The sequence below is a fragment of the Hyperolius riggenbachi genome, chromosome 1 (genome assembly GCF_040937935.1).
Source record: "Hyperolius riggenbachi isolate aHypRig1 chromosome 1, aHypRig1.pri, whole genome shotgun sequence".
Taxonomy (NCBI): domain Eukaryota; kingdom Metazoa; phylum Chordata; class Amphibia; order Anura; family Hyperoliidae; genus Hyperolius; species Hyperolius riggenbachi.
In genome coordinates this window covers 419,943,226-419,957,550 of record NC_090646.1, presented here as the reverse complement: position 1 = coordinate 419,957,550, position 14,325 = coordinate 419,943,226, and the positions used below count along the sequence as shown (strand labels likewise).

Below are 14,325 nucleotides of genomic sequence, written 5' to 3'. Positions count from 1 at the left end.
CAGTTACTGAGTCTCCCTGGCAACTGCTGGACTGGCCACTAGGCTAAGGGCCTGTTTCCACTACACGCAGATTGGATGCAGAAAAATTTCCCCCCCCCCCCCCCCCTCCCTTTTCTTCCCACCAACGGAGCTTCCCCACAGTGTTTGTTTATTTTTTTTTTATTACAAATATTTACATTATTTTTTTAGTAATAAAAATTTAAATTTCTAAAATCACTCCCCCCAGCCAGCCAATCCTGGCGATCATCTGTCATAGGCTTTTGCCTATGAGAGCCGATTCCTCTCTACTGTCCCAGGGGGACAGCTGTGTCACACTGCTGTCCTCAGTACAGCGCTGCTGCTGATCGCAGCGCTGTACAGCCCTTTAGACGGTGGTTTTGTTGTCTAACAGTCTCCTGACTGAATACTGAAGGCGGGGCGGAGCTCCGCCTCCCAAGCAGGAGATGCGCGCGCATCCTGTGCGCGATCTCCTGCAGTAGCCAGCCCCAGGACTTGACGCCAATTGGCATTAGGCGGTCCTGGGGCTAACGCCGCGGTCTTGAGGTAGTTAAAGGGACTCCAAGCACCTCTCATGGGCATGCCTTTAAGCCAGATGACTTCCAACAAAGTCGTGCTATGAACCCTCTGGAGGAGCCTCTTGCAATGGCCATGCATGTCACTTCCTCTTCCTGCTTCAGTCAGTGATGCACTTCGCTAACAGAGAAGTCAGGGGTGACCTGGAAGTTATAACATAGCCAAGATGGCAGCCATGATTTTTACATTGAAATCGAACGAAAACTATTTGGTGTAGAATGGCGATTCAGGCATCAAATGAAAGAGGAGAGCACAAGCTACACAAAGGTATGCATCTTTAAGTACTTTGCAGTACTTTTCAGTCTTAAAGAGACCCTGTAACAAAAAAAAGTTCCCCTGGGGGGTACTCACCTCGGGAGGGGAAGCCTCAGGGTCCCAATGAGGCTTCCCCCTCCCCTGTAGCTACAGGCAGTCCAGCGCTGGTTCCCCTGAAGTGTCCCGGAATCCTCCCTCAACAAGGCTGAGAAGTGCTGATTTTATTTACCTTTCCTGGCTCCAGCGGGGGTGTTGTTGCGGCTTTCCACACGGAGATAGGTGAAAATAGCCGCTCTCCATCGGGTCCACTCTACTGCGCAGGCGACTTGCACCTGCGCAGTAGAGTGGTCCGACAGAGATCGCCTATTTCCGCCTATCTCTGAGGCGGAGAGCCAATCCTGCGCTGGAGCCGGGAAGGTAAATATTTACATCCCCGCTGTTTGGGGAGCTTTTTCTCTGCCGCCGTGGGACCGAGCAGGGCGGGGAAAGCCTCAATAGGATCCGCAGGCTTCCCCCACTTCAGGTGAGTGCCTCCCAGGGGAGGTTTCTCTCAATACAGGTTTTCTTTAAAGGCTTGCCCATGAGAGGTGCTCGGAGTCCCTTTTACTCTACACTGTACTCCTCCTCATACATTGTGAGACATGAGGGGAAGCTGTAGCAGTATACGATCGAAGACATGTATGCATTGTGACCAAATGTACTACTCCCTACAGTTGCCAGGAAACTTTTAAACTGTTTGACACATGTAGGGTAAAACATGCATAAAACGCATACAAGAAGAGGAACAGAGTTTCCCAGACATCGCATTTGCAAACCTCTACATTAAAGTATGACTCCGTCATTTACCATTGCCTGTAAATTAGCTATACCAAGAGCAACAATTTACTGCATAGCAGAAGGGGACAAAGTTGTTACTGAAGAATTTGCACAAAGTCATCAGACATGAACATAAGTGACATAATGACATAAGTGCTGTCCAACATACTTACTTGGGCAGTAATTAGTTGAGACATTTTTTAATTGTGCTTTTTTTTTATAGGTAACGTGTGCTTGTATTTTGTTTCCAGATGTTCAGAAGTTAATGCTTTTAAACTTTATCCTTGGATCCATCAGTTTAGCAACAATGTTAGATCAGCAGATCAAGTAAGACCTGTTTACTTTCCCGATGTCAATCCTCACGATCTTCCACCCAATTCAAATTTTTCCATGACTGCTGGAGACTTCCAAGAAATATATACAGATCACAGTGAGTAAATGGCTGTTTTTAACCCCTTGTTTACTTTCTGTAATAGAAGTAAAGAAGGTAAATATTAAAGCGGACCTAAAATCAGAACTTCCTCTCTGCTCTAAAAGATAAGCAACAGCATAATAACCTTTGAAGAAAAACATTTATTTGTTAGAGGTGATAAAATCCCGCAATAAACCTGCAATGTCTACTTCCTGCTTTCATGGAAGCAAACATATTAACAGCCCGCATTCACCAATTAGCTCTTTGCTGTGGCAGTCACAGCTGAAGAGATCAAATTACAACTTGTGATAAGTCACAGATGAGGGGGAATGAAACCGGCTAAATGCTCTTAATACATACAGGGTGCATTTCTTTGTTTTCCTTCTGTCCTGTGCAAGAGTTTAGGTCCAATTTTTAAGAGGAAAAAAGTCTGACCATCCTAGCAAATGGGTCTGGTATTGCCCTAAAAGTTTTTCTGGTAAAATATTGGATGCTGTAACAGTTTTTGATGTGTAAGTATGTAAAGGACTATTGAGTAGCATATTAAAATGTAAGTGTAAAAAAATAATTTGCCTCCCTGTTTGCAAGTGATTTACATCTCTTCAGCACTGCGTTAGGCACTGTTCATTTTAGCCACTTGACATTTTGGCATTTTTCTTTCATTCAATAAATTTTGGCATAAGATAGTTTAGGTGCATTGTTAAACTGGCAGAACTTCATGAAATGCTGTTGAAAACAAAGAAAACCTTGAGAATCCCCCATGAGGAGATGGACTGGCCCAAAACGGGTTCTGTCAGATTTTAACTGTCTACTTTTTTGATGATAGTGCTCTTTTAATCAGTAGCAGACCGCGTCACGCCGCTGGGCGTTGCCGCGGCGGCAGCCCCAGGACCGCCTAACGACCAGCGTAAAGTCCTGGGGCTTGCATTTGCAGGAGATCGCGCGCAGGCTGCGCGTGCATCTCCTGCTTGGGGGGCGGAGCGGAGGTCCGCCTTCAGTCTCCGAGCGGTCAGGAGACTGTAATGGTAAAACCGCCGCTTAATTGTATTGTACAGCGCTGCGATCTGCAGTAGCGCTGTACTGGGGACAGCCATGTGACACGGCTGTATCCCTGGGGCAATAGAGAGCGATCGGCTCTCATAGGCTGAAGCCTATGCTTGCCGATCGCCGTTATTCGCTGCCTGGGGGGTGGGAGGGAGAGAGGGGAAAAAATATTCAAAAAAATACACATTTAATAAAAAGAAAAAAAACATAAATATTTATATTAAAAAAAACAAACAAACACTGCAGGGGCGATCAGACCCCACCAACATAAAGCTCTGTTGGTGGGGACATAGGGGGAAATCACTTGTGTGCTGTGTTGTGCGGCCCTGCAGCTTGGCCTTAAAGCTGCAGTGACCAATTTTGTACAGAATGGCCTGGTCACTAGGGGCGTTTAAGCCCACGGTCCTCAAGAGGTTAAGGAGAGAGGTAAGCCTCTGGATCCTCCAGAGCCTTCCCACACTGTCCTTGGCCGCTGCTTAGGACCCTCTGGAACATTGGGGCCACACTCTTCTGGAACCAGCACAGCCGCACCTGTGCTGTAGCACAAGGGGCTCTGGCTTAATGGGCAGGTGAGACTGTACTCATGCAGTATGGCCGTACTAATGCCTGGAGAGGAGCAAGACCCTGATGTCCCTACCGTTATCTACAGGGGTTCTGCGATCTGCAACAGCACATCCAAAGAAAGAGAATGGAAATATTGTGCTGTCAGTAGTAGGTTAGGTCTATACAATATATATAGTATCTCTTGCAGCTCCTCAGCTGTCAGGTAATTAAAGAGGGTAAAAAAAGAGGAGGGCTTCAATGGTGAAATACAGTTTAACTTTATTGTACATGCTACACAATCAGTGACCTTACTGGAGATGAAAGATAAAAACTCACCTCATGGGCATCTGCCCCTTTAACTCCCAGAGTGCAACCTGACGACTGCTGTGGCACCAGCTGGAGACAGAGGGAGTGGCTAGCCTCTCATCAGTCTTGTATGTTGCACGCCCCTCTGCTCGTCCCATTTTGCCGTTCTAAAAAGCGTGCTTGCCAATTTAGTACAAAGTCTGATGCATGCCGTTATTAGACATCCTAATGTAAGCTTGTGTATACTCTCAGTGCAGTGTACAATTCATAACATTCAGAGGAGCTATATATAAAATGTGCATACCAAAGTTACATATAAAAATCCTAATCGGTAGATGACATTCACAGCAAAAATGTTTGGCCAATCCATAAAACGGGTCAGTAGCGGTGAATAAAGATTAGCTATAAAAAGCATCATAATAAATCTAAATGGAAAAACAAGAATCCAAATATAAAAGCGTACATAAATGCATACATAATAATTGGTGTATAAGCAACTCCTGCACACATGTAGGTTCGTGTGTGTGCACATGAGCAGTCTGATAAAATATATAGAATACAGGGGTTTCCCTTTTCTTAGGTAATTACTTCTTGTGATTTTTGAGGCCTCGGGTACAAGTTAAGCATTTTTATAATTTTTATTTACAAGGTTTTCAATTTTTTTGTTGTACTGAGCATTCAGTTACTGCTGCTCTGCAGTCATGGGGCAGGCCGTGCAGGGAGAAAAGAAGTTAACCTGACAGATACAAGTTAAATTACACAGAAAGAAAACTTTACATGAAAGATAAAAGCAAACAGCTGTTACTCTCTGGACAAACCTCATTATTTTATTGGCTTTAAGCTCAGTCTACACGGAGCGATGTTAACTTATCAATCGAGCCGATAAGATCCGTCAGGTCGGATTTCCCCACCACCGATTCCCTGCTCGTTCCCCACAAGGGAAAAATGGCAGGGAATCGAGCGGAAGATAATCGGCGCCGGCAGGTACCAGGGGGATCGAATGCGACGCTCGGGGACACGGCGGGTACACGCGGGGATGTGGAAGAGGCAGCTATTTTCAACCGGGGTTTCGCGAGAACCCTCCAGGGGTTCCGTGTGAATTTTGACACTTACGCGGGACATTATAGTCCGGCTTCTGCATAAGTTTGCGGGAGCGGAAGGATTCCTTCATGCTGCTGCGAGTGATGCGGCATATGGATCTATAAAGCAGCCGCATCACCTGAAGCCAGCTCTATAGTTCCGACACGTGCGGGAGTTCAAACAGGATCCCAGCTTCAAGGAGGAAAGGACGTCAGATGGTAAGTATGGGTCCCCCCCCCCCCTCTGCACAGCCACAGAGGGGGGGGGGGGAGAGATAAAGCAGCACACAAACGGACAAAGCAGACACAGAAAGGGAGGGACTAAGCAGCCACAGAAACTGGGGACAAAGCAGCCACAGAAAGGGTGGGGGGACAGCAGCACACCAGGTGACAAAGCAGTCCCACAAACAAGGGGGACATAGTAACCAAACAAACTGGGGGGACAAAGCAGCCACACAAATGGGGGCCACACTTGGTAATAAGGGCACATTGGAGCCATAATTGCTAACAAGTGGGACAAAGGGGGCCATACCTGTTAAAGCGGACCCAAACCAAACATTTTTTTTAATTGAAAATATTTAGTTGCACCACTCTGACACATACAAAGATAAATAAACACTCCTTCAAGCCTATGAGCATTTCAGTGCATGCTTTTCACCCTTCTCTTTTCATGACTAGAATTATACTGGGGGCAGCCATTAGCAATTCCTCCATTGCCGGACACCATCTACTCCACCAGTTTGCCGGAAAAATCCCAGCAATTTGAAAGGAAGGGAGGGGTTCCTCCAATAAATGTAAAATATTTTATATTTGTCATCATGCAGCTGAAAAAAGGCTGCTATTTATTATTATAATTTAGAAAATAGATTGTATTTCTGAAATCTTGTATTTTTAATTTGGGTCCACTTTAAGGGGAACATAGCGGGCCACACTAAATAAAGAGGGCACAGGTCCAATACTATAGAGAGGAAATGGGTCCAATTTTAATATATGGAAATTTTTATATATACACACATGGACACACCTTCTCTTTCAGAGTTTTCTTTATTTTCATGACTATGAACATTGTAGATTCACACTGAAGGCATCCAAACTATGAATTAACACATGTGGAAGTATAGTACATAACCAAAAAGTGTGAAACAACTGAAAATGTCATATTCTAGCTTCTTCAAAGTAGCCACCTTTTGCTTTGATTACTGCTTTGCACACTCTTGGCATTCTCTTGATGAGCTTCAAGAGGTAATCACCTGAAATGGTTTTCACTTCACAGGTGTGCCCTGTCAGGTTTAATAAGTGGGATTTCTTGCCTTATAAATGGAGTTGGGACCATCAGTTGCGTTTTGGAGAAGTTAGGTGGATACACAGCTGATAGTCCTACTGAATAGACTGTTAGAATTTGTATTATGGCAAGAAAAAAGCAGCTACCGGTAAGTAAATAAAAATGAGTGGCCATCATTACTTTAAGAAATGAAGGTCACTCAGTTCCAAAAAATTGGCAAAACTTTGAAAGTGCCCCCAAGTGCAGTCTCAAAAACCATCAAACACTACAAAGAAACTGGCTCACATGCGGACCACCCCAGGAAAGCAAGACCAAGAGTCACCTCTGCTGCGGAGGATAAGTTCATCCGAGTCACCAGCCTCAGAAATCACAGGTGAACAGCAGCTCAGATTAGAGACCAGGTCAATGCCACACAGAGTTCTAGCAGCAGCTGTTAAGAGGAGACTGTGTGAATCAGGCCTTCATGGTAGAATATCTGCTAGGAAACCACTGCTAAGGACAGGCAACAAGCAGAAGAGACTTGTTAGGCTAAAGAACACAAGGAATGGACATTAGACCAGTGGAAAACTGTGCTTTGGTCTGATGAGTCCAAATTTGAGATTTTTGGTTCCAACCACCGTGTCTCTGTGCGACGCAGAAAAGGTGAACTGATGGTCTCTACATGCCTGGTTCCCACTGTGAAGCATGGAGGAGGAGGTGTGATGGTGTGGGGGTGCTTTGTTGGTGACACTGTTGGGAAGTTATTCAAAATTGAAGGCATACTGAACCAGCATGGCTACCACAGCATCTTGCAGCGGCATGCTATTCCATCCGGTTTGCGTTTAGTTGGACCATCATTTATTTTTCAACAGGACAATTACCCCAAACACACCTCCAGGCTGTGTAAGGGCTATTTGACCAGGAAGGAGAGTGATGGGGTGCTGCACCAGATGACCTGGCTTCCACAGTCACCAGACCTGAACCCAATCGAGATGGTTTGGGGTGAGCTGGACCGCAGAGTGAAGGCAAAAGGGCCAACAAGTGCTAAGCATCTCTGGGAACTCCTTCAAGACTGTTGGAAAACAGTTTCAGGTGACTACCTCTTGAAGCTCATCAAGAGTGTGCAAAGCAGTAATCAAAGCAAAAGGTGGCTTCTTCGAAGAACCTAGAATATGACATATTTTCAGTTGTTTCACACTTTTTGGTTATGTACTATACTTCCACATGTGTTAATTCATAGTTTGGATGCCTTCAGTGTGAATCTACAAGTCATAGTCATGAAAATAAAAAATAAACGCTTTGAATGAAAAGGTGTCCAAACTTTTGTTCTGTACAAACGGGCTCTAGGTGTCACCACCGCACGTGCACCCACTTGGCTGGCCCGCCCTGCGTCCTGTCCGAAGGGTTCCTCTGGGTCAAAAAAGTTTGTGAAAAGCTTGACCTGTTATGCTGGATATCTTGTATATATCTTTTTTTTTTTTTTTTTTTTATTTACTAGGCGTTTTTTAATAGGTCAGGGCTGGACATAACCCAGAAGTCAGGCAACTAATATTTCTCCTTATAAATTACATTTGGCTCCAATCTTTGTTTACCTGATATGTTGTTAATAAAGCTGGCTTCTAAAATAGGCTCCCTGTGTAAACATCTACTCCTAATTTACACATAAATGCATCCATTCATGGAATAGAGGTAATTATAGATCTACATCCATACCATCAGATATCTTTATGAGCTAAGTAATGTGTGAAAACTGCTGAAATAACATAGGCCTCTATTCATAAAGCATTACTGCATGTGGTAATGCAAAAAACTGCTGACTTTACCGAGCACTTAGGAAAATGTCAATTCATAAAGGCTGTTATCGCATGAAAAGCTGATGTTACTGAGCAGTGAGGTAAATTACCGGCTTGTGCGGTAAATACTTCAACATATGTCAATTTATAAAAACTAGAACATGCGGTAAGAGCTCGGAGTGCCCAATCTGGCACTTGTGCCATAGGTTCGCCACTACTGTGCTAGCCCTTGATCTGTGCATTAGAAAACCTACCTCCTTGTTACCATACTAATGGTAAGAGACTTGGGTAACAGGATTATCTTCTGCCTTAACTTTATCTTGTTGCTAGATGAAGCCTCATGGGGAAAAAGTTTGAGAGCCCTGCACTAGACAGTGTATGTTTAGAATATTTAGATGGGGCCTGTGATTTAAAAGATAACCCATTCTTTATTTTGCATATTGTACATCTATGCATGAAACTACATTATCTATGCCTGATCTAAGAAACCGTATTTATTTAGAACAATAGGATAACATCCCTATTGGATATAATTGTTTAAAGCCAATGAGAATCAAAACTAAAAAAAAAAGCACCAAATACCTAAGGAGAGAGGAGGCTCTGCCGTTTCTCTCTGTCTACCTGCTCTAATCCCCCACCGCAGTGGACTTCAGAAATCTTCGGGAGCCCTGAGTGCTATCAAAGACGGGCCGCTCCATACTGCACACGTACGAGTGCCCTTTCATGCATTCGCACATCCTCTAGAGAGTGTGTGTGTGTGTGTGTGTCTGCGTGTGTGTCTGCGTGTGTGTGTGTGTGTGTCTGCGTGTGTGTGTGTCTGCGTGCTACTGCACATGTGCCGCAGGGACAGCCGTTGGACGGGAGCAGGACAGGCAGGGGGCCGGAGCGCGCGCATATGCATGCGCGGTGACTGTGCGGTGGCGGCGGTCACGGGAGGATGAGAGGGAAGGGAAGCGGGGTTTAAACACAGACCTAGAGCCCGTTTTTAAACGGGCTTAGGTCTACTAGTATTATATACAGTTCAAGGAAAAAAAAAACTCAGGCCAGGTCATCAAGTAGATTAACAAGATTAACATTTTTCTTTATTACAAAAGACAATACAACATTATTAAAATGTATAAATACAATTAAACAGAATACCACAAGGTGCGCTTATTCTATTACTCACAATGCATTGTAGACGTGTGCGTCTGTGTGTGTGTCAAGTCACGTAATCCCCAACATTTGTTGCATGCAGAGATTATGGGTAACTCTCTCTTTACATTGACATCCACCTATAACAACTAAGGGGGATCATCTCGTCTAGAGCATAAGTTACCATGCAGTGTTAACATATCTTAAAGCGGAACATAACCCTGCATTTCAACTTTGCTCTAAAACATTTACAGCATATTATATGCAACCAGCATTTTTTTTTACTTGACCAGCATTGGAAGGGTTACACACAGAGCTTTAAAGTTCCGCGGAGAGAAATGCAGACGCATCCGAAGTTTAGATAGATACATTTAAGTAAACACAATGTAACAAGTGTGGAATGTGATTCACTCTCTGACTGTGCAGGAGCTCCCAGACACAGAGAGAGATAGTGAGTCACATTCCTCACTTGTTACATTGTGTTTACTTAAATGTATCTATCTAAACTTCGGATGTGTCTGCATTTCTCTCCACGGAACTTTAAAGCTCTGTGTGTAACCCTTCCAATGCTGGTCAAGTAAAAAAAAATGCTCGTTGCATATAATATGCTGCAAGAGAGTAGGAAGATGCAAAAGTCGGCACTGCTGGCAATTGTGTTTAATTTTCAATAGGTGGTACACATCGATACAGTTCATGTGGAACAAAGGTTAAACATACCATATTGTTGGAGGCTGTGAGCTGGTGGTGGGTGCTGGGCACAGAATAGCCTTACAGGCCGTTTCGCGCTTTCAATGCGCTTCTATGGAGCGCATGCTGTAAATAATGTTTTAGAGCAAAGTTGAAATGTAGGGTTATATTCTGCTTTAAAGGACAGCTGTAACGAGAAGGATATGGAGGCTGCCATATTTATTTCCTTTTAAACAATACTAGTTGCCTGGCTATCCTGCTGATCCTCTGCCTCTAATACTTTTAGTCATAGACCATGACCAAGCATGCAGCTGACCAGGTTTCTGACATTCCTCTCCTTACAATTGTCCTTAAAAGAACTTTTTTGTTTTTGCGGAGATAGATAAGACCACATTATCTAGGTCGTCAACATTTGTTCCCTTTTTTATTGTTACAGGTTCCTGGGATTGCATAGCGACATGTTTTTTTATAGACACTGCACACAATATTCTGGATTACATTGAAACAATCTGGAAAATACTTAAACCAGGAGGCATATGGATTAACCTGGGTAATTAAGTTTTCATTCTTTGTTGCATAAAATTGTACCATGCGCATAAAAGTGGAGTTACAGTTTGGCATAACATAAAGTAAAAACTTGTTTCCCTACTCCTTGTTGCCCATATAGTTGTCCTACCTGCCATTGTCCCAAAGTAAAGTCATCTGTATAAAATTCACAAAAAGGTAATATTTTATAATTTATCCACATGATTGCTTTAAGAATTTGCCTTATTCAGCTTTGGGCTGGTTTCAGACGTGTACGGGCTGATGGATGTGCAAACACAAGACATTGCAGTTAGATTGTGACCTCGACCTCACTTGCGTGTAGGCCTTGACCCCACTCGCGTTTTCAGCAACGCACAATTATGCGATCCACAGCAACATCAGTAGTGCATCAGTATTCTATTTCCATCCACATATTGCTATTCAGTGCTGACTCGACTGCATTATTGCAGACAATGCAAGCGCATTGCAATGCCAATCATTATAAATTAATGGGCTCACAACTGCATTGAGGAGAATCGTGTAGAAATGCAGTGACCTTTGTTTTGACAGCCACCTACATTGCACGCTGCACACTAGTGGGGAAGTGTCCTAAGGATACCCAAGGCGATTGTAATGTGCCAGACAGATTGTGCACTACTGCACATGCACTGGCTCAGTGGCACAAGCACTTGATCGCACTTAGGTGAGAGCGTTCTCTGCATGCGCAGCAAATTAAGACTCGTAACAGTACATGTGTAGAACACTCCCAGCCAGGGATCAAAAGCGAATGCTACCGCACCAGCACATGCACAGTAGTGCACGACTTGGCTGACCTGCAGACTTTATCGGAATTGACAGTGGATCAAAGAAGACGACAGCAGACTTTATTGGAGCCCACAGCGGAACGAGGACAGCGAGGGTCCTACAAGATTACGAGTGCTGGAAGAAGCCCCAGGTAAGTAAAAGGGGACACATTACATTTGCCTCAGGTATCCTTTTACTGGTACCTTCATATTGACCCAGCATGCCTATTCACTGCTATAAATAAGCAAGACGTGATGCCTTTGGAATAATACTAGTGAAAGGTACATTTAATACATCCTGAATGACTGCCTTTCCTGTGTGAACATTATTTGACTTGTCTGGCCATGGATGGTGGGATGAGATGTATCTATAGCTAATCTCCAGGAAAATTGAACTTCCAGTTTATCCCTACCTTCACCCTCCAAACATGTCAGCACTTTTGGTGATTTATGCCCTACTAAAAATTTAAAAAATCACAGCAAGGCTAGTGCTGCAGCGTCCTAGTGAGATGCACAGGCGTTGCCTAGAAACGGTAAATGTGAGGCAGCAGTACTGTGATTCTAGCTTCAGAGATAAAACTGGGGAGGAAAGGAGGCCACACAACATTGCCTACAGAAAACTGTGAGGAAGCTGTGAGCGTTGCACGCTAGTGCTGAATTAGGGAGTGCTAGCATGCTGTTTGTGTTTGATTTTTTTTTGTTTGTTTTTTGTTTAGTAAGGTTCTCCTATTGCAGTAATACAGTGTCTTATGGAGCACTGCCACTGACTGTTTCCTCTTAAAGAGTAACTGTCAGGCATAAAATCAAAAATCAATTATTTATTTTTATCTGGTAAACAAGTAATAAGGATGCTAACCAGGCATTTCAAAAGTTAAAATCTCTATTACCTTTCTTGTTGATAAATGATCATTCCCCAGTTTACCTGACTCTTATTTGGGACACACAAAATTTGGGACACAAAAAGGAAGTTGCAGGGCATGCTGGGTTGTCCTTTTTTGCTTCTGTACTTCCCCTCAGACTTAACTAATGCAGCCTGATTGGATGAAGCCTTTTTCCCTCCCCTTTTCCCCTCCCACACCTCTGTTCCTCTCTAGCCAATATTTCTCATGCTGAGACAATGCACTTTCTATAGTGAAGGGCGGGCAAATCAGGCAGAGGAGACTAAGGGAGGAAATTACATCAGAATTGGCGTCAAAATAGCCACACTTAAAATGGGAAATGGATTTTCTCTTTTCTACAGTAAAAAAAAAATCACTAAAATCAAAACGTGGACGGTGCAATACACATGTAAGTAGAGCAAGTATTTATCTACTTATATATGTTTTTTTCTGAGATAGTATGGCTGACAGCTCCTCTTTAAAGGGAACCTAAACTGAGGATATGGATTTTTCCTTTTAAAATAATACCAGTTGCCTGACTCTCCTGCTGATCCTGTGTCTCTAATACTTTTAGCCACAGCCCCTGAACAAGCATGCAGATCAGGTGCTCAGACTGAAGTCAGACTGGATTAGCTGCATGCTTGTTTCAAGTCTGTGATTCAACCACTACTGCAGTGAAAGAGATCAGCAGGACTGCCAAGCAACTGGTATTGTTTAAAAGGAAACATCCATATCCCTCTCAGTTTAGGTTGCATTTAACAGAGATCTATAGGAGAGGATCATTGTTTGAACTGCTATTAACTCTTCCAAAATAGGCCTGTGAGGAAGGTATGGTTTGACATTCAGGTTCCTGGGAAAAGCATTGCAGTCCATGCAGATTAGAAAGTCTGGAAGCAGCCACATGATCAGGGGCAGTGAATATTTGACATCATTAGCATTGCTGTGTTCAGAATATTATCAGATTTACTTTTAAGGTTCCCAGTTAGCTATCCATTCTGTTATGTGTAGCTTAGCGTCCTTATTCTATCTTCCTATTGGAGTTTGTATAGGGCACACCTTTATGGATATGGCAGGACATACTAACACTTCTGTGTCTTGTATCTCGTTTATTCCTGAAAGCTACATGTAGGTTCCAGGAATAAACGAGATGATGGGAAAAATCGGGAGAGGGTGTGGCATTTGCAGAGATGATGGTACCTAGCGCTTAAGCGACGACCGCTGTGGCCGTCGTTTAGCACCTGTGTAAACTAGCCCTTAGAAAGCAAAGTAGTACCCATGGATCATATTCTATTATTGTAATAAACACTTTGTTTTGAAATCTGTTTAATAGGTTGCCTTATTATGTATATGTTTCTTTTTGTTGCTTAGGACCGCTTCTATATCACTTTGAAAACATGGCAAATGAGCTTTCTATAGAGCTAAGCTATGAAGAGGTTAAGGATGTTGCCATGCAGCATGGATTTCAAATTGAGGTATCTAAGATTTTTATATGCAAATCAAGAAGTTATGAGAAATGAGGAATAACTGCATGTGAGAGCCTAAGGTTTACAATCATGGCATAAAGCAAACCTGAAGTGAGGAAACCCAATCGCTTCAGGTTAGATACTTACCTATGTAGAGGCTCTGCATACTGCCTTTCCTGGTCCTCGGTCCATCCTGTTATTCTAATTACATGGCATATAAGAGATGGAGGGAAACATGAAGCAAGAGGTAAATGGAGACTGCCGTATTTCTTTCCTTTTAAACAATGCCAGTTGCCTGGCAGCCCCGCTGATATCTTTGGCTTGCAGTAATGAATCACACACACCTGAAACAAGCTTGCAGCTAATCTTGTCACTTTTTTGACAGAAAAATCTGATCTGCATGGTTGTTCAGGGTCTATGTCTAAAAGTATTAGAGGCAGTGGATCAGCAGGATAGCCAGGCAACTGGTATTGTTTAAAAGGAGAATAAATATGGCAGCCTCAATATACTTCTCACTTTAGGTTCCCTTTAAAGTGAATGGGAACCGCATTTTTTTAAAAAAGAAGCAAATACTTACCTAAGGGGAAGGAAGGATCTGGGTCGTATAGAGCCTTCCGTCTCCTCTCTCGGTGCTCTCTATCCTGTGCTGGCTCCACCCAACAGAATGGATTGTTAACCGAAAGGGTATTTGGAAGTCTTCGGGAGCCGAGTCCTTCTGAAGACATGTGGCTCCATACTGCACAAGTGTGAGCA

General features: G+C 43.4%; 1 protein-coding gene across 2 annotated transcripts in view; it reads left to right on the top strand.

Moving 5' to 3' along the window:
- CARNMT1 (carnosine N-methyltransferase 1) overlaps positions 1-14,325 on the top strand; it is a 42,541-nt gene that overhangs the window by 27,199 nt on the left and 1,017 nt on the right. The window contains exons 5-8 of one of the 2 annotated variants that reach the window (XM_068236551.1): positions 1,896-2,074; positions 10,340-10,453; positions 10,571-10,626; positions 13,478-13,564. In XM_068236551.1, coding sequence (XP_068092652.1) covers positions 1,896-2,074; positions 10,340-10,453; positions 10,571-10,599 — 322 coding nt within the window. In that variant the 3' untranslated portion in view covers positions 10,600-10,626; positions 13,478-13,564. Of the gene's footprint in view, positions 1-1,895; positions 2,075-10,339; positions 10,454-10,570; positions 10,627-13,477; positions 13,582-14,325 lie in introns of those variants that run through there. The other variant, XM_068236540.1, reaches the window with a different exon arrangement.